The 25,391-nt window shown below is 37.5% G+C and overlaps 1 protein-coding gene across 1 annotated transcript in view; it reads left to right on the forward strand.

Moving 5' to 3' along the window:
* Positions 1-25,054, forward strand: part of LOC122718187 (whirlin) — a 96,273-nt gene extending 71,219 nt beyond the window's left edge. The window contains 4 exon segments of the mRNA XM_043943013.1: positions 12,887-13,111; positions 17,101-17,406; positions 17,646-17,724; positions 17,789-25,054. Of these exon segments, the coding sequence (XP_043798948.1) occupies positions 12,887-13,111; positions 17,101-17,406; positions 17,646-17,724; positions 17,789-17,931 (753 nt within the window). The 3' untranslated portion in view covers positions 17,932-25,054.
* Positions 25,055-25,391: the final 337 nt, after the last annotated feature.

Consider the following 25,391-nt stretch of genomic DNA (forward strand, 5'->3'; position numbering starts at 1 on the left):
CAAGTATCGCGAGTTTCTACAAATTGTCGGTATGTGTTAAAAAATGTGTTTATTTATACAATTTTTTTTACGAGCAAAAATTCGATATCAAATTATTAAATGGAAAACTTTAAAAACTCTTCGATCGATCTTCTTTCTCGATAAGCGATAATATCAAAGTCGAACACAACCGATCATTTCTCGATCCTGATCGAACAGTTTCTCTCTTCTTCGTTCACAAGTTTTCCTTGAATGAAATTTAATTTATTTAAACGACGATACTCCTGAAAGGAGCCCAAGATTGAAGGTTCGAGGAACGAGCAACTTGCATTCACTGTTCGTGGAACAAACCGATCCACCCGGATTTTACGATCTTGTTTACGTCCGGTCTTTGGAAGAGCCGCAGCCATCGCGGAATTATGTGTCGATAGAATCGCGGCTCTGGGACGAGGAAAGCCCTGAATCTCTGTATCCTGCCGCGGAAATGATCATTCTGATGTAATATCGGCGAGAAATCGTCGGTCGATCGTAAAAGCGGATGCTCGAGACGTGGAACGACAAATGGCGATATAACGTCGCCATATATATTCGGCATTAAATTGGCCGTATTTGCAAAGGTGCCCGGTTTTGCAATATTTCGATGCGTAAAATTCGTGTACAGGTTACGTCGACAATAAAAACAAAATTCGAAGTACCGAAATTTGGAGAATTTTAATTGTACTTTTGAATTTTGAATTAAACGAAGCACGATTGATCGATATAACGAATGAGAAAAGATTAAATTTGGAATCCTATTTTTATGCTTTTAAATTTCGATTGCATCCACGATTTTTCGTTCGATATTTCAACAATTTATATATCTTATATTCTCTTCGCCCGCGAGAATTAAAACGATCGTGTGGGTGACCCTGAAGTTGGCTTTCGAGTAAGAGTAAGATAATGCGATAAAGACTTTGATAATCGTGTGTTTATATTTAAAAATTTCAATTATCCGTTATTTAAGGAATGATTGTGCAATAATGTACGCGGCAAGATTCATGGCCACGTCGGCCGACTTCGTAACGAAGGGAACGCTGAATGGTGCTTACGGTGCACGCAATTCGACGACCCTGGTTTCGGCTCGAATTTCACGGTGGCAGTTTCGTTAAACGGTGAAAGGAACATTTCGAGGGGCGATAGGAAACGATCAAACCGGTTAAAAATATGAATTCCCACACTCGGTGCCCGGATACCGTATAGAATAAACAGTTAGATGTTGTCGAGAGGGCAACCTTGCTCGAACCGGCCAGAGACGAGGTCTCGTGAGACTTTTCGATTATCGAATATTGCAATTAAAGGATACTTGATTTTTTTTTTTTAACGAATTTCTCACGACGTTCCATAAAACGTGTTGTCATTATTATTACTTTTAATTTTTATTTGTTTATTTTTGATTTATTTGTTGCAGTTTTAATTATAATTCTTTCACAGATATATTTCATTCAGTTATTATGAAAAGGAAGACGCATGGGATGACTGTTTCCACCAGCGTAACTGATGGTTATAAATCATTGCGAACACTTTCTATACGATCTTTTTTATTCATATATATATATATATTCTATCATACACATTGCGCTGGTTACACAATAATAAAACACGAACGCTGAAAGTAAAAGTTTGTTGAAGTTTCATTTGCGGATTTTCTTGTCACTTTCGACGAGTGATCTAACGAACTTCAGCATGTCATTTTTTATTACCGGTTTCATATTCAAACACGATCGAAAATAGAAATTTGCTCACTGCCGCTAATTGACCATAATATTGTACACGTCACTACTCTTTTTATAGACTGTTGCTTGTACTCAAGCAACAGTCGAAGGGTCATTAAAATCTAATCAAAAAGTCGAAGAAACGAAAGAAGCAATTAATTAAAAAGACATCCACCTTTGCAACAGCCATTGAACTAAATCGTGTAATAAAAATTATATGCATAGAGAGAAAGATATATATATACACATATGTGTGTATGTCTAATAGAGAAACTTAATAAAAAATAAATAAATAGAAAAAGCAATTAGGAAAGCTTCAAGTACTAGAAACTACATTCTCCCAACTACAACCGTACGTACAAAAAAGGAATCTCGGTATATTCGATGAAGAGTGAAAGAATAAATAAAAGATACGAAAAATTAGAAATTTCGCTCTCTCAACAACTCGTCAAATACAAATATATACGTACATAAAAATCTCAATATATATTGCGGAAAAGGTATTGAAAGTATTGAATACCAAGGATTTCAATTTCACTCGAGATCTTTTTTTTTTTTTTTTTTTTCCTTTTCTCGTCTATTTTTCAAGCTGAAATATATTCGTAGAAAATGTCCAGGAATTGCATACGCGGTTAATGATACCAAAGCAGGGCTAAGATACCATCCACGTTATCTATATGGCTCAAGCTTCTCGGTTTCTGCGTGTTATTGTTCTGGAGAGTAAATGCAATTGGTCTCACGGATTTCGCAACTCGAGAACCGTGGGGGGTTTTTGTTTGTCCCACCGTTTCTCCCGCGCGTTTTTCGCACTCGCTTTGCCTTGAGCCGGGGAACGATACCAGAACGAAACCGTGGAAAAAGGATCGCGCAAAGGTCGATGTGGCAAGAGAAAGATCGATGTCGAGAGGATTGTTTTTGATTGAAATTCAGCTTCCAAGTTTTGGAAATGTTTCTTTGTGAAACGAGGTTGGACGAAAGAAAGACTCGAGGAGAAAAGTTAGTTATCGAAAGAGAAAGAAGTTGCGGATAAAAGTCTGAAGAAATTTTGCAAAAAGTGATATTTATTCTAGAGTTGATGAAGTTGATGGAAAAAAAAAAAAGAATTTGTTAAGAGGAAAGAAGAAAGAATTAGATGAAATGTGATGTTTATTATAATTTCAATCCTTAAATGCAAGATTTTTGAGATCACGGGTGTAATATACGATTATAGAAAAAAAAAAAAAAAAAATAATAATTTGAAAGATCCATCCCAAAATTGTGTAATTCAGAAAAGATCGACACATCAAATAATCGGGTAATTTACAACGGAACAGAATTTATTAGCGAATTTTGAAAATGAAACAACTCAATTTCAATTTCGAGTGGCGCATTATTGAACGACGTTTCGTAATCTTCGAGGTTTAGCTTAGTGAAAGCTCATCCAAAGGAAACGTTTTCTTCTCCAGAGGTAATCCTCTTTAAACCATTTTCCTCAGACTTCGAAAACAATTAATCATCCGCAACATCTAATATCTGAGATCTTAATCCCCATTGATCCACCTATATCCCGATATCTAAACACCGTGACATCTAATCCTTCGAAACGAATACACCCAATAAACCTTCCATCCAGACATAAATAAACGTCGATCAACTGCAAAAGCTCCATTAAGAATTTAATCCATTCGGCCCCTAACATGAACTTGCAATTAGACATTTTTATCGGCGGAACGGCAACAACAAACGAATCAACGTCGAACGAATGAAAAACGAAGAAAAATGTAATAAGAGGCAAACCAGTCGATGCACGTGCACCTGCACGCGCATAATGCACGCACCTGGTACGATTGCAAGTAAAGTTTTTAATGATTTCTTCATGGCTGCGTCGGGATTTCAGATCAAACAGACCCCTGATTTCTTAATAACGAAACGCCGTAGGATCGGATCGCGAGTTTTTTCGGGAGGAAGCCATTGATAGGTTTGAGAGAAACGAGAGGATATATAGTTGGTGGCGTTCATTCATATAGAAAACGAGTCTGTGATAAGATCTGTGATAAAATAATCGATCTTTCTTGAAAAATGTGTGCTTTTGCTAATATCGATAATTATTTTATTCGATTAGAAATTACTTTTTCATATTTTATTTTTCTCTTGATAAGATGTTCATTAATATAATTGAGAACTGATAATTCGAAGTAGATTTTCTTGTAGATTGGCAAATTTTTCTTAAAAATTATTATCAAATTTTATAAATTGCAATTTATTGTTCTGTTTTTTTTTTTTTGTTTTTAAATTCTAAATTTATATTTAAACAGAAGAAAAAATTATAAAATCGTCTGTTTGTATAACAGAAATTTATACTCTACATATATTTACATTAAATTACTACAAGGAAGAAGGATACTATAATTAATTTCAAACGTTTTCCTTTTAATTACATTTCTTTTTTTTTTCGAATTAAAAAAAAGTAATACTCGAGAATTTTCTTCGTCAAAATAGCATTCTAAATAAATAATAATTCGCGAAATTACATGAACAAAGCGTTATCGATTTTTTCATTACATTTTTTGGAAATGAATAATTCTCGCTCAATTAGAAATCGAAGAAATCTTTTCCATTTCGGTGTTTGCCAATTAAAACCGACAGGAGAAAAGGAAAAACCGCGTCGAAAGTAGCCGAGCTAACGATTTTTGCTGCGCAAAAGCAAACATGAATGTTTCACAAGAAAAGATTCGATTCACCTAGATCGTGGCAGCCTTGTTAAACGTGCTAATTATGCATAACTCGAAATTCACGACGATCGTCGACGCGTGTTATGTGTTACGAAATCGATTGATCACCGATTCGCGCGAGAACCGGATCGATGATAACGATCATCGATATCTTCTTGCTGATTAGCGACGACGAGGTGCAAATAGCTTGCGGTTTTTTCCTTTTTTTTTATAACACGACGATAGAGTTTCAATGACAGAGATGTCTTTGATTTATTCGAAATTTTTTATTGATATATCTTCTGACTTTTAAACGTCTTCACGAAAATTCGATATTAGAATGTGCATCACAAATGAGTTTAAAAATAAAAGGATCGAAGATGATTGTTACATCATAAAGTTGTATAATAAAGCAGCTTGAATTATTTGCATGTGAATAAGTGCTCAAAAAAAAAAAAAAAATAGCAGTTTGTAAATTTTATTTCAAAATGATTGTTCAAAAATTTTAAGCCATCAAAGATATAAAAGTCTACATGTCTTTTACAGTCTTCTACAAAAATCAAAAGGCTCACTTTTTGACACTTTTTAAAAATAATCTCTTTATATTAACAAGTCTTTGCAACCAAAAAAACTTTATTCGCAAAGCTAAAAATATTCCAAACCTTTTCACAATTCCTTTCTTAATAATTAATCCTAATTCTCCTTTCCAAGTAATCATTCATCAAAATCAGAGTTGGAAGAACCAAAATCCAAAAACCAATAATTCCCAAAGACTTACCTCGAAATCTTTTCGGATCGTCCCAGCTAAGCCAGATGATTCTTTCGTGTCACGGGTGAAATCACCTCGAAAACTTCGAAGAAAAGAAAAAAATAAAAAATTCCAGCCAAAGACGAAATACGTCCGAAATGAATCCGCGATCGCGATCGATCGATCGAAGGAAAGAGGAAGCAACACTCGTCTCGACGGCGTTGCCTCGACTGATTCAAGAACCGAGCGTGAAGTGACGGTACGGGAGGCCTGGGTTTACGTTTACCTGATCGTCCACAAGCGAACGTTGGACGAGGAGGATCGTATGTTTCCCATCGGTAAAACAGAGAGGGGCGTAGGTGTTGGGACGGCGGGGAGGGCGGAGACAGGTAACAGGTGAGAGAGAGGGGAGGGAGAAGAATGGGTTTTACAACGTTGCCATGTTGTCTGGCGAGCCTCGGATACGGGTTACGTGTACGACGATGAGTGGAAGCGTCGATCTCTTTGCAGGAAGCACGAGGATGATGATAACGCACAGGAGCGGCGGCGAACAAAGGGGATGATGAGGTGGTTGACTGCCATCCGGCGTGTTCAACGGCGTGGTGAACGTTTCATAAACTCCGTCCGTGCCCCTTACGGTATACTTTTTGCCCTGTCTAGACCTGCTCGGTCGGTAATGCGTGGTGGAGAAGATTTATCGCGAAAAAATGGAGGAAAACGGGATTTCTTCGCGCGATGTTTGTTTGCTAATTGAGGGAAGAGGATATTCTCGAGGGAGGAAACTTGATTCCGCTTGGCCCTGTTCTAATTAGCGAATTTTTATTACGAGAAGAGACGCTCTCTACAGGATTTCTACTCTCTCTACAGGAGTGGCAATTAAGGAACGTTCCTTACGAGACTAATTTCGATCAATATGGTTAATATAGAATGGACTATAAAAAATTAATGTTTATAATAATATCCTGTTGATTCACGATTCTAATATGAAATTTATTTGTAATTTGCACACGAGAAATATCTTACGTGTTCACAGTTTTCTCAGAAATATAAAATGATTGTAAATTATTACATTAATTAACGATGACATCAACTTGGCTATCCGACTAATTTTAAATTATAATTTTTATGTATAGTTTTTGCGAGAAAGAAACAAGAGGAGAGATGAAAAATAAAATATGATCGTGATTTTATTTTCCGTGAACGTATTTCTCTCGAATTTTTATCCACAAAGATTTTCTATTTACGAATTCTAACGGACTAAATAAATAACGTACATATGCAGTAAAGATAATTCAACATCGCTTCAGCGAAATCTTCATTTTCACGGAACAGTCGTCATGAATGCTAATGAGCGGTACGTCAAACAAGAATCGGTAAATTCTCTTCGAAGAGAAACCGCAATTTTTTTGTTTGCTCTTTAGCAAGGCAGCATTGTAAACCTTCCAAGTAGTTTTCTTCCGTGTGCAAATCATTGCAACCGATCGATTAGAATTACTCAGAATCGGCGGGCCAACCGAACGGTACTTCGTTTTCGACGAAGGAACCTTTCTTGGAGAACTTCGCGACTGGATCTTAATCGGATATTCCGTTAATTGGTAATCTAGCTGCTGCTTTTTTTTTTCTTCTTTTAACCTGGATATCCGTTAAGAGTTCGTTCAAATGAAAATTACCTTGAGAATTTGTGAGAGAGAGGAAAGAAAAAATTGGAAAGTGGTTTATGATGAAAGAAGCGCACACCTTGGAAATATCGAGGGAAGGAGAATGAAAGGATTTATTTCATAGATAAATGATTATAAATAAAGATTAAGATCGAGCAAATGTGAAATTAAGACATTGTCTGATCGTAAATATCTTATCGAGATTAGAAACTCTGATGCTAATTGATGTTCGATATTTATTGGTGTTCAACAATGTTTATTTATAAGTTAATCTATTTAATCAATTGGTACTCTCTCTTCTCTCTCTCTCTCTCTCTCTCTCTCTCTCTCTCTCTCTGTGAAACGTTCTTTACAGTGGTTTTCCAGTTATTTCATATTCGTTTCGTTTTTATATTTATATCATAAATTATGTTTTTATTTGTATATTTTCTTGTATTATTTCGTGAAATATTCATTATATCTGGTTTTGCAGTCATTTTCATTTCTACACTTATACTTTAAGTTAGATTCCTATTTTTTTTTTTTTTTTTTATACGTGCTTGTTCATTTTCAACTTCGATCTTATTTATTTCTTGTACAAACTGAAAACTAATATTTCTTCTTTTTCAGTTTCAAAATAATTAATAACTCTCTTCGCACATATCTATTAATAAAAAGTCGTTATTAACAATTAATTCTGATCCGAGCAGAAAACTCGATCCAACGATTTAAAAGGTATCACCTCCTCCAACAAATCCAATCAAACATCGATAAAACCAAATAAATAAAACGGAACTGGCATCTGGTTTTTCCACGCGCAAAAAGAAAAGGAAAAGATCATCTTCCGACCGCCATTTACGATCAGAGTGTTCCAACAAATGCGAACAAATATCGTACGCAATAAAATCAAATAAATAAATCGATCGGTGGTATAATACTCTTCTCTTCTCTTCTTTTCTTTTCTTTTTTTTTCTTTTTTTCGAGCAAGAAGAACGCATTTATGACTTAAGTGGCGGAGAATTTATTATACGTCGGTCCATGATTGTCAGCTCGGTTCAAAGGAGGAGCGAGAGGCGGGAAAAAGTTGCGGCCGCGAAGCAAAATTGGAGCAGGCTCGTTTCTTGATCGATTTCTCATGCGTCGAGCCGCCTCTCGGTTATCTCTCCTTATCTTCGAACCGGTTCGATCCACGGATCATCCTCCTATTTGCCCTGCGGCTACCTTTACGAGAGGCGAGCCCTTCGATGACTCACTGTGTATATGCAGAGCCGCGATTAATAACGAGCCACTACTCGCGTGGGTCAGCGTCCACGATCCGTGAAAAAAGGAACGAGAGGAATACACGTGCAGGGAAGTTTGTTCGAGATGCGTGCACTGTTGATCGTGCGCAAAGAGGATGAGAGTAAATTATATTTTGTTGTTGTTGTTTGTTTTGTTTTTTTTTCCTTTTTTTCTTTTTTTTTTTTAGGATGAAGGATTTACGTTTTTCTTGCTTCTTGAGATGAAAACCTTACGGATCGCAGCGTGAAGCATGGTGTATGATCTCGTGATGATCGGCTGGAGATCGTATTTTTCGATCGAATAATTTCGCCGAGAAGAATTTGGAAAAAAAAAGTAATATGGAGAAAATTATATAGAGCAAAGAATCGAACGTTTTGCGTTTATAACGTATCCAATTGCCGACAGACATTTTTATCCTATACATTTCCTCTTGTTATTAGTAATTATATTTTAATGAAAATCCTTATTGATTTTGCATCGTGAAATCCAATCATCGCAGTTTCACATCATCGCTCGATCCGATATAAATAATATTTAAGAAGAGAGGTTTAATTTGATGATATTTTAACATAGAATTCTCTGCTATTTTAATCTTTGCTCGACCAAGGCCGATATCGGGACGATTTAATTGGGAAATCGGTGGACGACTCTTTGTGGACTAATTATATACTTTACCAGCTGCGTCTCGAGTTTAATTGAATGGAGGAGTTTAATAGATTGGGCGGAGCGAAACCGTGCAAACACGATTAGTTTTGGGGTTGATTGTCAACTTTTCTGTTGAATGTATGTTAACACGAGAAGTTGATACAAAGTTGTGCAAATAATGGGATTAAATAAATAACAGAATGATCGAGCATTGGAAGATATCGAAATGCTATTGGAGATATAGATAAAAGGAATTTAAAACTTTTTATTGTTTTGTTTACCGATAAAAAGCGCAAAAGATGATCGCAATAATTGCAGTTAACGCATCATCTTAATGTCACGAGGTTTTTTACAATATCTATAATTGCGCGATAGTTACACAACTATTGCAATTTACATAATTGTCTGCGCAATCATATGATGCACATATGTTTGGAGACAAGAAACAAATATTCGTTACTGCAAACATTAGATTATTTTATTTTTTTCTTTCCATGAATCTTCAGAACCATATAGAAAAATATAATCTCGATTCTCGAGCCTTAAAAAATTATTGATCCAATAAGGAAATAATAAATTCAACAATTCAGAAAATTCCTATTTTGCTGACGAATTATTATATACACTCGCATAAAATTCTCTTAAAAATTACCACACATCCAATTATAATGCAACATAAATTTCTGCATTAAACTAAACTTACACCTCTATTAAATAATAATTCGATGTCTGCCCTAAATATTTAAAAAAAATTGCAATTTATTTCCACGAATATTTTCACGAACATCTAAAAGAAACCTAAAAATCCGACGAGAGAGCGTTGCGCAAAATCCCTGGATGATAATAGTTTTCAAACACCACCCACGTGCAAAATCCATCTAATCGAGGAATCGATACTCGGCTCTCGAAGCCAAGAGGTCGATATATCGACACCGAAGATCGCAACGCGGATTGCAACACCCGCGCCACAGTGTTTATCTTTTAATGGTGGATAAAGTTATATCCGCAAAAAGAGCGGATTTCCACCGGGTTCCACGAAGATATCGTTCCACTCTGAAAAACTCGACTCTTGTTCTATGGCGACATCCAGCTCGTAATTCAACAACCGCGGTTACCCACTAACCTTAACCGACCGACTACTGCGTGAAACAGCGATAATAATGGCTGGCCGATAATGGGTCACTGCCGGAGAAAGTTTTCGACTCCGTTACATACAAGTGAAGACGAGGCAGGCCGAAAACGAGGCTCCACGAGGATAGGCGACGCCCATCTTCAACCGATTTCCCGATCTGGGTCAACGATCAATATCGATCTATCCGCTCTCGACGAGATCTATCGAGGATTTGAGTTTCACTATATACAGCGTATATATGTACGAAGGCAATGGAAATCTGCTAATAACACGATACAATATTTTTGCGCGATTTCCAAGTAGAATTTCCAAAGAAATGGAAAGTATATTTGAAAGATATGTGAAGATCTATTTGTACCACTTGTTTTATCGTCTATGTCGTACCAATTCGAGTTTCCATATAATATAAAGATGTTTATTATATAGTGAGTTCTCCAGTTACAAAAGAAAACGATGAAATTTCGAATTATCGAAATAAGAGAGTTAAAACGTAAGTTTTAAAGGTTCAACGAGAATCGCTCGATGTATTTGCTTTTTCGTTCTTTCATCACGTAATTCATCAACCGTAATTAAAGATTCTTGCAACGTTATTATATGCTACTCGACGATATATATATCTAGCAAGAATTATTTTATCAAAATCACGGTATAAGGACGAATTACGCTCACTGGGTCCCGTTAGATAGTTGGCGACGTTCCACGGTAATGGAAATGCTCGATGGCGATCCTTGTCCTCGGTTAATTACGATTAATTGGCGGCCGGTAATTACGCGAGTTCCTCGGCCGCTAAGAGATTTTCCGCGAAACGCGGCCCTTCGCGCTTCGAAGACTTCTCAACGCCGCTAATTGCGGACACCTGTTCTAATTGCCTCGAACAATCGAACGCACAGCCGAGAAATGCACGGGGAACAATTGGGATTCGACGCGATGCTCCTCCTTTCGTGTTTGCGCGATTGGAGGGAATTAATATAGCGGGTTTCCTGTTATAACAGTGGACCGGATGAGAGTCGTGAGATGAGATTTCGCGTGAATTGGATCTGGTGATTTTAGGGGAGATAAAATTTTTGCAAGTTGGAATGCTCGTTACAGTGATACAGGGTCTCTTTTTGTGGTGAGTTTTTTTTTTGACGATAGAAGTTTTTTTTAGTTTTTAACGAAGAATTATTTTTAGGAATGAATGGAAAATGCAATGATGTAAGTTTATGGGAAGAGAGATAAATACAGGAAATAACAGAGATAAGATTTTGTATTCGTTTAGTTTTCTATCTATATCGTGGGAATCTCTCGATATAAATTTCCAAGATTTTATGAATAATAATTCGAAAGTGTAGATATTATTTCGTTAAAATTTCATTTTACTAATTATTACAAATTAAAAGTCATTTTTTTTTTTTTTTAAGACGAGGAAAGCTCAGGATTCGTGAATAATAACAATATATTATAATCTTGGATGGAAAATTAAAAATGTTTATGGCAAATAATCACGAAGAGCTCAAACATTCAATTATAAAAAAAAAAAAATAACAACAGCATAATTCAAAACACAAAGACCTCGAACATCCTCAAACAAACCTCTCCGTATCTTCCAACAAACTTTCCATTCATCTCACCGCACAGATTAATCTGAAAGAAAGATAAGTAGAAGTTAAGAAAGGTGATGCTCGATCCGTGCAATCAGTGAACGTAGTTGTCTACGTTCCAACACGAGGAACCTTGAAATCACTTATGACTGTGATCGCGCGCCGATTTCCCTGTAATCTTGGAATTATCGAAGGTCTGCCACGGAACAAGAATTTTCCTCTCCGTTCCACGACCGCGTACACGTTCCACGTGTACTATCTCGGCCCTAGTATTGGATGGGAATGGCTTGGATTACCGCGATGGTGACGCGATAATGATGATTACCGCGCTCGTCCACGGACCACGGGGGTATTTTTCACGCCACCCCGTGAAATCGTACACCGGCGCGAGCGATTACGATATAAATCGATCTCGGCTTCATTGCCCAGGATTAATAGCGGATAACGGAATCGTGGAATAGTGTGCACGTTATCATTGCACGAGATGGGATTTAACCCTTTCGAGACCAGCAGAACATCTCGAAAGAATTAAATTTGGAATTATTGTTGTTGGAAATTAGATATATCTTGAATCGATCTATTTTTGCATTGTTGCGATCGAAATTCGTCTCGAAAGGGTTGATAGATAATGGTGGAAGAATCTGTTTGACAAGGAAAATTAAATTTTAAGAATGAATAATTTTTTAGAATTTTATATTTGATGATTAAAAATATTAATTTTTAGGATTCTATTTTCCAATCTGCGCTTTATCATTTTCAAAGGAAATAATTGAAATAATTTTCGTTTTGTTATTGATCGTAATGCAATATTGGTAATTTTTATGTGAATAGAGGATTGCGAATAGATAAAGATTGGAAAATATTTTAGAAAATTGGAAATAGATAGTTCGATGTTAGAAAAGATTCTTAGTTTAGATTAGATCTTTATTTAATTTTAGAAAATAATTAGAAAATAATATAGCTCCACAAAAGACAAAATTCCCAAAATTCCTTTCCAATCTTTATATCAACTTCCAATAATAATCCTTTTTATACAATAATAACCTAATATTATCAGTAAAGTTTCACAAGTCGCAAGTAAACCAATTACTATCTAATTACTATTATTCAAAGTAAAATCACGAATGAGAGAGATCTACAATCCACGACAACTTGTAACTTGTCAAATCACCAACGTTATCGATAAACTATTCTATTATAGAAGATATACCTATGAAACGCAGAAAAGAAACGTGCTGCCCTCTTAGTGTGAAAACTCCCTAGAATCCTAGAGATCCCTAGATCACAGAACACAGAACGAACTTCTAAAACAAGGAAAACGAGGGGGGTGGTTCGATCGGGTCGAATTTCGCGTCGACGGGAATGAAATGCAACCCTATAATAAGACGTTTTGACGGACGATGGGGCTAACACGAGGCTTTTTCTCCCGGCGTCGCGACGCAGGAGAGCGACGGTGGTTGCGATGGTAGCGACGCCGAGATGATCGGTAATGGGAGACGCGGAGGCGGAACGGAAAGGGATCGCGATATGGAGGAGGATGAGGACGAAGGAAGGGAGGAAAGGAGCTCAGAGGGTGGAGGTGGTGGAGGTTTCGGTGGTTGGAGGTCCCACCTGCTCGGTGGGCTGACGCAACGTGTCAAATCCTGGTACTGGGGCGCCAGGCCCCTCGTAAGTTTTAATATCAAACGAACCATAAACACACAAAAGTGTCTATTTACGCACAGATATTTTTTTTATCTCTTTCTTTTTCCCCTCCTCGATTTTTCTCCTGTCTTTCTTACCTCTTTCCTTTTTTCTTCTTTTTCTTTTATTTTAAAAATTAATTCCTTTTCTTCTCTCTCTCTCTCTCTCTCTCTCTCTCTCTCTCTTTTTCTTTCTTCTCATTGTCTCATTTAAGAGCTTCGAGTCGGTTTAAAGGATGGCGCGGAGATTCTCGACGAGTTTCCTTGAAACTGAAACGACTGTCTTAACGAATCTCAAGTGTTTTAAAAGCCTCGGGGCGTTAAAATGCTTCGAGCAATGCAAATTTGTAAATTTTCGTTCAAAATTTCGACGCCTTCGAAGCTTTTTATTTTTTTATTTTTTTTTTCGCAAGAATCGAGGCGAATCGTTTCTCTTTAAAAATTCTGTGCGAAAATTTCTTTGCGACTCGAAGTATCGCGCGAATTATTATTTGTAAATCGAGAAGGGATAAATGATCGATAATTGTCATTAAAATTTTGCGGTATGTGAGAAAATGGGAATAATTTTCTTCTTATTTCTTGGGTTTCGCTATTTCAATTTATTTTTCTTAAGTGATGTTTTATTGAAAACTACGCGAATAAATTGAAATATAATTTTATATCGCGTGCGAGATAACGAGATTTACTTAAATTGGGAAAATTCGAAAATGTCAAGAATCACAGTATTCATTTAATCATTAGTAGCATCTCGTTGCTTCAGAGTTCATTTTAGATCAATAGCGAAATATTATTCATCAGAAAATTAATAATTAATAGATAAGAGAGTAAATTAGATGAAACATTAATTAGTAGAGATAGTAGTATTAAATAGAAATTTCCAACATAGAACTTTCCAATTGAGAATTCTTATAATTTTAATTTTAAACCAAGTATATCACCGTATTTAAAAAAATAATTTGTAGAAAATTCTTTTATTTTATAAAGAGTATATAAATAAGTAAAATCATATTCGATATCCATCCAAATGTAAAAGTTATATCTTAATTTCGTCATCTAATTTCAAATCATGGAATATGACCATCCCCTTTGGCATGAACTTCTTTCTCCCAAATTAGCCTTTCTTTTATATTTTCCCTCTCTCTATATAATATTTTATATATAATATTTCTCACTATTTATCTATTTGTTACTATTTTTTTACTTGTTTCTCTTTTCCTATTTTTCACCAAAATTTCAATTTTCCTTTTTCTGCTCTTAGAGAGTTAGCGAATTTAGTCGAAATAGCGATAGGTGTGTACGTGTTTTTTCTTAGATGTCTTGCACATGCTACTTTCGATTTGTCCTTAACTTATATATTCAACGCACGACTACTGTAATATCTATGCAACGTATATATAATTATAACATTGTATTAAACAACACGATATAATTATATATACAGTTTTGAACATATGTCAAAGTGTATTTTTTATATAGATGTCTTGGCATGCACGATCACTTTACTCACATCAAAAATACAGTATTAGCGATAATCGAGATTACCTTCGTACATACAAAGGATAAATAAAAGAGTAATTTGAGAGTAAAAAATTTTTCGCAACTCTCGAACTCTCGTTATTCAAAACGCACTTGCGAAAAAAATAACTCTCGAGAGCTACTCTCAAAGATTTTATTCTCAAATTAATTCAAACCCAAACGGAACGTAGAGATAGCACACCTATACATAGATATCATTATTCGTTTCATCCCGATCCCGAAGTGTTATAGAGACTCGTAAATTAGAAGAATTAGAAACGTGATCGTAGACGGTCGATAGAATCCGCAACATAGGAAGAAAGCCTCGATCGGTAATAGAAAATAGGTAATAGACGACGGTAAATCAATAGAGAAAGCGTAGAGAGAAGTTTTCACCAAACGTGGAAGAGAACCGGAAAATCCGACGAGTTTCAACGATTAGAGTTTCAACAAAGATGAACGTTCACGCGTCATTTTCCTTCTTATTATTATTATAATTTCATATTTAATTATTTCTTCGAAGGAAAAAGTCGAAAAGTCTTTTTTTCAGTCCTTCAATTCAACAACTCCTAAATTTCCACTTAAAATTATTCATTTTCTTTTTTCTTTTTTTATCGCACGAACGATTTATTACTCAAGATTTCTTCTATTATCATTTACCGTTACTTTTCGTCAATTATTCGATTACGATTCGAGGACTCTGGAATTTGGCCGCGGTTAGGAAGAGAAATTGAAACGCACGTGCGTTCGATCACGAAACACTTTCACCGCTCGCGATTCGCGCGTTTCTCCGCGCGAGGAAGTGGCCGGCCGCGAAACCTCGGCTGCGAATTCGCTCGATTTCCATGCCTGTCGGCCATGACCTAGACAGATCCGGTTGCATCTGCGTGCCGGAAATTTGACGCGCGCGATAGACGGTCGGATTAGACGAGTTTCCAAACATTCTCTGCATCTCTCGAAACCGAGAATTTCAGGCCGAATTCCATCGTTCGACCAACATCTTTAACATTCGCCTCGAGTTGACCCTCTGGCATTACTCGTCGAGTTAGGTAGCATTAACTGGTTAGGTATTCTCGAAACGACTGGAGAGGGGAAAAAAAAAAAAAGAAAAAAATAAAAGAAAAAAAAATACGGAGCTCGCTTTGGAAATCGAGCAAACGAGGATGAAGAAGTTTCGCGCGAGAGTTTCGAAATTCGTGAAACTCGACCAGTTTGGCGAGGGAAGGCTGTTGCGATTGTCAGGCATTCCATTTCTGTCATCATCCGTCTCGTGATATCTCTCTCGTCTTTTTACCCCGCACGATTGAAAATTGAAGTGAAATTTCGTTGATGTCGTTCGTGCGTTACGAAAAAGATGATCGTGCAATCGGATGTTTGTTTGAAAAAGAGACAGAACAAGAATTTGATTCGATCGATATATAATCAATATAACTGCACGAAAAACACCACCACTACCACCACCACCACCACTCTGTCCGAGCACCACCAACACCCAACTGCTACCAGCCTATCAGCAAGCATGAAACTTAATTTTTTAATATACTCTTGTGATACCTATATCGATATATATATATATATATATCTACATGTATATAAATATAAATATTATATTTATATTTATTTTTATATATATATATATTTTTTATTCATACTGTTTTTTTTTATTCCTGTCACGATGTTGTGATACGATTGCATATAGGTAACCGGGAGAGATGTGCACCGTTGTGGAGAAGAGATACCCGGTAGGCGATGCAAGTTGGAATGTGAAAAGAGAATTTGGTGAAACTTCGAATAGATGATATTCATCCTATGTGTAACGATATTGAAAAGTATCGCATCGAATTACATTTGTATAAATTTTTATTCGTGATTGTATGGAGGTGTATCTATCACTCTTACACTTCGCACGAATCGTGGTCAGGAAATGTTTCGAGGCGCAAAATAACAGTCGTTATACGTAGATTACCCGTAATGGTAACGTGTTTCTCGTCGAGATAATGGTGAAAACTTGCCGTGTTACCAACTTTACAGACTACCAGGACTCCCTTCGACTACAGCGTGCACACGAACTTGTCAGCATCAGCCTCCTTAGCTCTTGTGTGCTGTCATCGTGCGTGTTCGAGGTGGCTTTGACGGGCTGCGTGACAGTTAACCGTGATTCAAAAAAACGCTTTTCTTTTTAAATTTTAAAAAACGCACGTGTAATATAAATAAAATTGGACAAATCGTTATCGTTTCAATGGCAAATAATTATTGTAAAATATTCGGGAATAATCGTAATCAAAATTACTAATGAATCAAAAGTAAGCGTTGAAATTCGGAAAAAGAAAAAAATTTCAAGAAACAAAGGAAGAATATAAATGGAATATTGGATAGACTGTCACGGTGCTGCAAGGTCGACCGGAAGCGAGGCCGGGTTCTCAATTTCCGCCGAATGAAACGAAGCTGTGCCCGTTTCAGGAACTCGCGCAAAAGCTCTCGCGGAGCTTCGACATGCAGGAGGCTCAGCTCCTCGAGGAGGGTGGTTCTGGTGGCGCTACAGCGGGTGCTGGGGGTGCGGGTGGCCCGCCGCGAAGGCATCACAGCGCTCAGAGATTGACCAGGAGCGAAATATCTGAAAGAAGGGAAGAGGACGGCGCGTTGGTGGTCCCCGATCACCAGGGCAACCTGAGGATCACCGTGAAGAAGACCAAGTCGATTTTGGGCATTGCCATCGAGGGCGGTGCCAATACCAAACATCCACTGCCCAGGATCATCAATATACACGTAAGAAATATTATACTTGCTTCTTACTTCCTTCGTTCGATAATTCAAATTTCAAACGTAGAACGTAACAAAGAGAAAGGAAAAAAAATAATTTTGATAAAATTTTTACAATAAAAAATTGCAATCCAAAAACTTGCAAATCGAAAGGAATCTTCAATAAATGAAAATGTCGAGGCAAATATTTATAGTCCGAAAAGAAATTATCGGGAAGCTTAATTAATCAATCGACGTATTGACAGGATAATGGGGCAGCTTACGAGGCCGGTGGCCTCGAGGTCGGTCAACTGATCCTAGAAGTCGATGGACACAAAGTGGAAGGTAATTACCTTTCGATTAAACTTACGTCAATCGAATCGTATAAATTTTAAAATTTGAACGACAGGTCTCCATCATCAGGAGGTAGCAAGACTGATCGCGGAGTCGTTCGCGAGGCGCGATCGCAACGAGATCGAGTTCCTGGTAGTGGAGGCGAAGAAGAGCAACCTGGAGCCGAAGCCGACAGCGCTGATATTCCTGGAGGCGTAGCAGGAATCTCCCACCTCCGAGCCGGAACCACCGTAGCCCAACCTGACCAGAGCTCGGCCCGCGACACACTTGGAGCGTCGTCGACGCTGAACCGACGTCATAAGAAGCTGAAGAGATCGATGATGGACCAGGAAATCGATCATCAAGCTCGTCACCGATCGAAAACGATGCGGAACGAGAGTTAGGAGGACGACGAGCTTGCTCTTCATCTTCATCGAACGCTCCCGATTCGACGGTCGAGCTCTTAGTCAGGTGCTAATCGAACCTGGCCTTGGTGGTGGGAATTCTCCAGAGGAAGAATAATACAAAGAGAGATAAAAGAGAAAAAGAAAGAGATTAAAAAGAAACGAGCCACATGGGGGGAGGGGGGGAGACAGAAAGAAGATGTTGGGTGGCGAATGAAACTCGATTAGCGAGTCAATTGGATGATAATTAACGCGTGATTCGCCTCTTGTTGACGAGCCTTAGGGCTAACGGGACTGGCATTGAAAGCTTCTAACCTTTACCCGTGAAGCTGTGTAACGAGAGGTGGCTCCGACGAGATGAGAATCGTTCGACGAGGAATAAACGTGGAAGATCCGATGAAACACAGGAGTACAAAGGAAATATAGTTGAAGATCTATTATTATAAAGGAAAGACGCTATGAGTGCGAGGATAACGTTACATGGGAGTTGGAAGATTGACTGTGCCAAACTATTAAGGATTGTTTCGCGTATATTAATTACGATACCCTTAATCCTAACGAGATTCAATCAGAGACTCTCAACCAGAGAGTAAGAAAAGATTCACAAGTACGAGGTACCATTTGTGGGATCCTGAGTGCTACGAACTTGTGCTAACACCTCACGATGACGGTGTTACGCGTGAACGCTCTCGGATTATGCTCGAAGCACGAACACGATCACGAAGAAAGGTTTTCACGTGCACGAGTCGAACGTGCCACGATTATGAGACACACGTGAGACACGGTGGTTCACTGTTGACTAAAATACGAAGATCCTATGGACGGTGTCGTCGGTCAGGATTTTCGTCGATTCAATTTCTCGTTGGCTTATTTAGCGGCGGTGATGACAATCGGTGTCGAGAAAAAAATTATAATTTCAAACTGATCCATATATACATGTATATATATATATGTATGTATGTACGTATATATATGTATTTGGTGCTATTGTCTCAAATTTTTCAAGTTTTCAATTAAAAATATTTTATTTCTAACCTTAAATTTTAAGCCTGTTAGAACCTTCGACTACAGATGCCCGAAACTCTATTTTTGCACATAACCTAGATAAGCGTTAGTACGAAAGTAAATCAACAGGCGGCGTTGCATGCAAAGATCGAGGAGCAAAATCGACGAAAATCCGAATCGAGGAGAGGCAGAGACTAAACATAGACTTATTATTGGGAATTGTTGAGGCTTAACAAAATATATTATATATACACGTATATTATATGATAATATTATTGACTATTGTAGTGGAATTGCAAACTTGTACCTACCCGATCGCACCTCGCTCGCCGACTTCCGGTCGCGCGGTCGGTTATCGTGAAGAGCGCGCAGAAGGGAAAAACGGAGAGGATTCTATTAAGGATAATTGCGATAATATTTTCAACGAATTAAAAAAAAATAAAAAATGAAAAAAAATAGACAACGCGTACTTAGCAATGAGCCTGATCGTTCGAAATTTTCGAGGAGTCGCGGACGATCGCGGCAAAAGTTTGTGCAAAAATTTCTTATTCAAATCGTGGTCCGAGGAAAAGAAAGAGAAAAATAATTTTTCACGACGCGCGAAATTAATTATCATTCGACGACGAGATAATCGTTGCTTTACGTAGTCGAATCGCGATAGTGGAAATAGCGTTGTTGAAAGCGACGATTCCTTTCTATTCGAACCGTGCTCCACGCTTGGAAAACTCGAGCGCACTGTATTTTTCGTACAAAGATATCTCGTGCTTTTTCACTTCGTGGTCTCGTTGTGGATCGCGTCGTTTAGACATTTTTTACGATGAATCATATAGAGGAGGGAGGGGGGGAGAGAAGATTTTTCTAAATGAATGCAATTTGTATCTTTATTGTACTCGATGTGATTCTCGAATTTTTCGATCGTGGCGCACGATCCCGTCGATTTCACCGGTCGTTAATTGGAAAAACAAGGAAGATAATTTATTACGTGAGTTAGTAGAGCGGTTCCTATTAATTTCATTTATTTAAATATTATAATTTTTTCGTATCCATCTCAGGATAAAAATGATTCATGATTTTTTAGAGATGGAATTTTATTTCGCTCGTTTCATTGAATAACAAGAAAGTAGAATTCGTACGTGGTTTGCGTTAATGGAGAAGGGAAGAAAGTAGAATTAAATTTCAAATTAAGTAGAAAGTTTGATTTCCTACGATGGAAAACAAAAAAAAAAAAAGAAAAAAAAGAAAAAAAGAAAAAAAAGAAAAAAAGAAAAAAGGAAGATCGGTTTCAGGAACTGGTTTGTTAAGAACGTGTTTCGCCAACTATTTAAATAACGTAATTGTTACCGCAATAATTACATTTACATAAACGAGTAGTAGTATTAATAATTATCAATTCGTGAGTATAACGTAGCGAACGTTGTTGTAAAAGTAAATGGTTATACGTCTTGTTTAATATATCTACCTGTTACCAAGTTAAATGTAATTTTACTAGTAGTGTGTATAAGTTGAATATCGATGAGTCCACGAGTCGTTTTATCGAATAAAACCGATGATCGTCCGCGATTTTGCTCGCTTTTAAAGAGGAAAAAAAGAGAAAAAAAAAAAAAAAAGAAAAAAAGAAAGATAAAAAGAAAATAAAAAGAAGTAAAAAAAGAAAAAATCGCGAAAAAAATACTGTGCAAGCTTAAATAATTATTATCGCGTATGTGTAATAACAGCAGAATCGGAAGGCGAGCCGATGAGAGGAAACGAGAGGCATCGGTGATTCAAAGATTCGAAGAAAAAGGTTTCTTTCCAATTTTTGATAATCCCGTGTTATTTATGAATGTGTTATTTAACTTCTCGAACTTCTCCTTAAAAAGATTCTTCTATCTCGATTCTTTGTAATTCCAAGGTTAAAATTTGTTAATTTTCAATGAAAAATTTTCACCGTGAACGATCAAAATATATTATTGAATGAAAATAACGTTAACTATTCTTAAACGTTTGAAAGGGAAAAAATACATTGAATTTTTTAATCGTTGGTGTAAACTAACCAAGAGAAGAACGTTTTCAAACGGTGATGTACCTGGATGCGTGTACAACGTATACCGGTAAATGTGCCAAAGAGTAAAAAAGGACAGAGAAAAATCAAGAAGAGAAAGAAGAAGAAACACGGCATAAAACTCAGAAAAGTTGTGCAAACGATCGTAGATGGGAATCATCTGTCGTGTGGACGAGCAAAGAAGAAAAAACGATTCAAAAAAGAAAAAGAAAAAAGAAGAAGAAAGTGTTTCGTTGCTGATGTGCACTTGATTTGTTTTCCTCGTTATTTTCTAGCGCAAAAGTGCAATTGTAACCGCTGTCTCGAGACGATTGTAAGAACGACAAATGAGGAAGAATAAAAAAAAAAAAAATGAAAATGAAGAAACCACGAAAACAGTAAACGCGGCTGGCTGCTTTTCGATTAAGCGTACATACAAAACTAAAAAGATACCTCGTGTATTAACGTTTCTCCCTGTTTTCGAAGCGAATTTTTCTAACGCAGCATCCGACGTCCCTGAAAAAAAGAGAAACAAAGAAGAAATAGAAAAAAGATAAAAAAAACCAGCGAAACAGTAGCCGACTCTGTCGACAATTATATTGAAAAAGAATAAGATAAAGATGAAAGAGTAGGAAGATCATGGAAAGTGGGGCGCGAAAAGAAGAAAAGGGGATGATTATTTTTGTAAAAATGCCTTCAACGCAATCACAGGAGCGATTCGAAGATCTCAGCTGACATATCCGACAATGCCTTACCGCTTTGAAGAAACGAGAAGAATAAACGTGAACAATGAAAAAAGAAAGCGAACCGATCACGATCGAAAATGGAAAATCTCGCTTCAACTTCTCTCAACTTGATCAACTCCCCGTGGAAACGAAACGAGGAACCAGCGGCGAGCGATTTTTTTTTTTTCCGATCTTTCGATTTTGCTTAACGATCCGATGCGACGTTGATTATCTTTCTGGTCGAGGAGTTATGTAAAACGAGGAAAGTGGGGAAAAACTGGTTCTATCGGTCTCTATTCGAGATGGATAAGTTTTCCAGCGTTGTTCGATGATCCATTTTGCTCGAATTTTGTAAAATCGTATTATATATCGATCCTCAAAGGAAAGGATTTATCGAGGTTGTTCTCCTTCTCGTCGATAATAAGTGGCTTTTGAAAAGAATTCTCCAAGCTTCCTTATTAAAAATTCGTCTAAATTTAGAGATAAGAAATTTTGAAAGAATATTGTCTTTCTTTTTTTTTTTTATTTCACCCCGATAAATTGATTGACTTTCAATTGAGAACGTAATCGGTAAGTTTTTTTCATCGGATTTGCAACGGAATATATCCAAAAATAGGAAATGGAAATGGAAACGTTTAAATCGTTTAAAGACTGCCAAACAATTACCACGTACATTTAACGAAGCTACGTTATCTTGCACGATGTACGCTTCACGGTCGCTGATCCCTCCCTCCGATCCCATCGAGGCAAGAAGAGAAAACATGCTAGCTATTTTTCCACTCCCAAGTTCCCTTTATTCGTCTGGCAGACGGAAGTTTCGAGCGTACGTGTCTCAAGGAAAACAGAAACTGTCGCTCTCGGTTGATCGCTTTCCAATTCTCGAAAAAAGAGCAGCGAAAGAGAAAGGCAGAATGCATTCGTACCAACGAAGATCATCGTGACTCCCCTTCGATTCCACGATCTATCAATCTGTCTACGCATCGATTCAGAATTATCTATCGACTTTTTTCTTTTTTTATTTGATTCGACGATAAATTTTGATGGAACGAACTTGGAGATGATGATTTAATGTGAACGAAAATCGAATTAAAATCGGGTGACGACGATCGATCACAATTTTAACGACGACGATTTTATTCTCAGGGAAAATCGGTTTCGTTACCGATTTCCGGTAAAACAGATCGAGCGATCGCGCTTAATCCAGCGTTGATGTCTCCGCGTAGTCCGTGCTCTTCTCGCCACTTTGACGTTTTCTTTCTGTCCAAGATATTCGACCTTCGATTTGTCTTTGCTTCTTCTTGTCTAGTTTGACAAACTAAGTTGTTAACGTTGTTCGAATATTTGGAATTGATCTTTTTCGATCTCGAGGAAAACAAAATTATCGTTATTACAACGAGGCTGATATCAATATATATTTGATCATTTTCTAGAAGATTAATAATAATTATTACTTGAGAATTACACGTTCAAAGATGCAGACACTGCTCGATACAAACGATCCCTCAATTATTCTTTTCTTCTTTTTTTTTACGAAAAAGAAGATTTAATGAACCAGTTTCTGTGAATAAAATTACCGTGTATAATTGTATATAATTTAAAGTCACTAGAGAGATAAAAGAAAATTACTTCCAAAGATTCAGATCCAACAGGCACGAACAAACCACGAAACGATTAATCGGCAATCGATTCGAATCAATCAATTAGACCTCGAAGGGGAAGCAAGAAAGCAATCGAGCAAAACCAGTCGCGATAGATGTATCGATTAGAGGAGAACACTTTAGACGAGACACAAACTGGGTCGCGTCCACGAGAACCTTACATTATTTAAAATAATAGCGTTGGGCCCGTTGTGTGAGGGCCTGTCACAAAAAATTGCGCGTGTCGCGCTGCACAGTGAAGAAAGAGCGTCGTAATCTAGAAAAGAGCGATTTATTTTTTCAACGAACAAACAGAAACAAAAGAAAGAGAGCGAGAGCGAGCGAGAGAGAGAGAGAGAGAGCGAGAGAGCGAAAGAGAGAGAGAGAGAGAGAGAGAGAGAGAAACGAAACGAGAGAAACACACGGACTCGTAATACCACGTTAAACCTGTTCAGCTTTCGCACGTTCACCATCCGCAAACTTGCTTTTTCTCGATCGGCCGTGGAACCGTGAGTGCGGGCGAGCATTGAAATCGATCCTCTCCGCACCGATCATGGAGATCCGATCACGTGATGAAAGGTGAGACACGGATTTCGAGCAGGGGAGGAGGCACGTGACTGCGTTCGAAACGCGATTTCCTCTTTCTTGCGCCCGAGACAAAAAAATGGGGGAATTGATTTCTTAGAGATCTTGGAGATGAGGCGATCTTGGGTATCGTTTAGAGGAAGTTGGTTACAAGGAGCTTGAAAAATAATAGAGCGATCGAATTAGAAATTAAAAATTCTACGAGTATCGGATTTAATTCGATAAGAAGTTAGTTTTACGTTTTACGAAGTTTGAGATAAATGAATAAATGATTTACGTTCGATTCGTGGAAGCGAAAATGAATTGGAAACTTTTCCAAAAAATCCAGGAATAAAACGGAGATGAATAGACAGATAAATTCTAGAGACAAAGTTGTAATTATAGAAAAGAGTATTAAAGATTCGAGAGTAAAAAAAAGAGACGTTTCTCTACACTTTCTTAAACGTCAAACGCGAAAAATTCCTCTTTCGGAATGAAATCAATTGTTGTTCTTTTGGAGAAAAAAGTTTCGAAAAGGCTCGCATTCACGGTGCCACGCGAAAACTGAAAACTCGATCGACAATCGAGTGATTCGCGTGGATCTTTAGCTTCTAAGCTTCGTACACACACACACCCTCGCAACAAATCGTCGTGAAACGTGCGAGAAAATCGAATAAGAAGAAACGTGGCAAGGAGCGCGCACAGGATTCGCGAGGCGGAAATTATCGAGGCGTGTCGCGAAGAAACGAATCGACTGTGGTCATTGGCGGATAAAATCGCTGATCGAATTTTAAATCAGATGTAACTGTACTCGTAACGTTTCAAATGAACACTCTGTACATAAGCAAACCGCTCGTTCATACCGCGTTTCATAGATCATCCTTTTTGCAGCCGATTTCGTACACCTTTAGCCGACACGTATACGACACGTACTGTAGAGAGAGAGCGAGAGAGCGAGAGAGAGAAAGAGAGAGCGAGAGAGAGAGAGCGAAAGAGAGAGAGAGCGAGAACAATCACACGCATACATACACACACGCGCGCACACATACAATGCATACACAAAGAAATGTGACACACAAAAAAAACATAAAGACAGAAACGAACGTTCCAATGGATGAAAACGACGTAGCACGTCGCGTTAATTAACGAACCATCGATTAATACGCTCATCGTCGTGGAACGGAGATAGAGAGGAGATCGTATGGATGAAATTGTTACACCAGTAACATGTATACATTGATACATTAGAAGTATACAGGGTGTAAAAAAAATATGTTCGAACGATCTTATCGGATTCCTCGTTATGCAATCGTGTTGCAGGAAA

Source organism: Apis laboriosa, unplaced genomic scaffold, assembly GCF_014066325.1.
Source record: "Apis laboriosa isolate Shangri-la unplaced genomic scaffold, ASM1406632v1 scaffold5_cov152, whole genome shotgun sequence".
Classification (NCBI taxonomy): Eukaryota; Metazoa; Arthropoda; class Insecta; order Hymenoptera; family Apidae; genus Apis; species Apis laboriosa.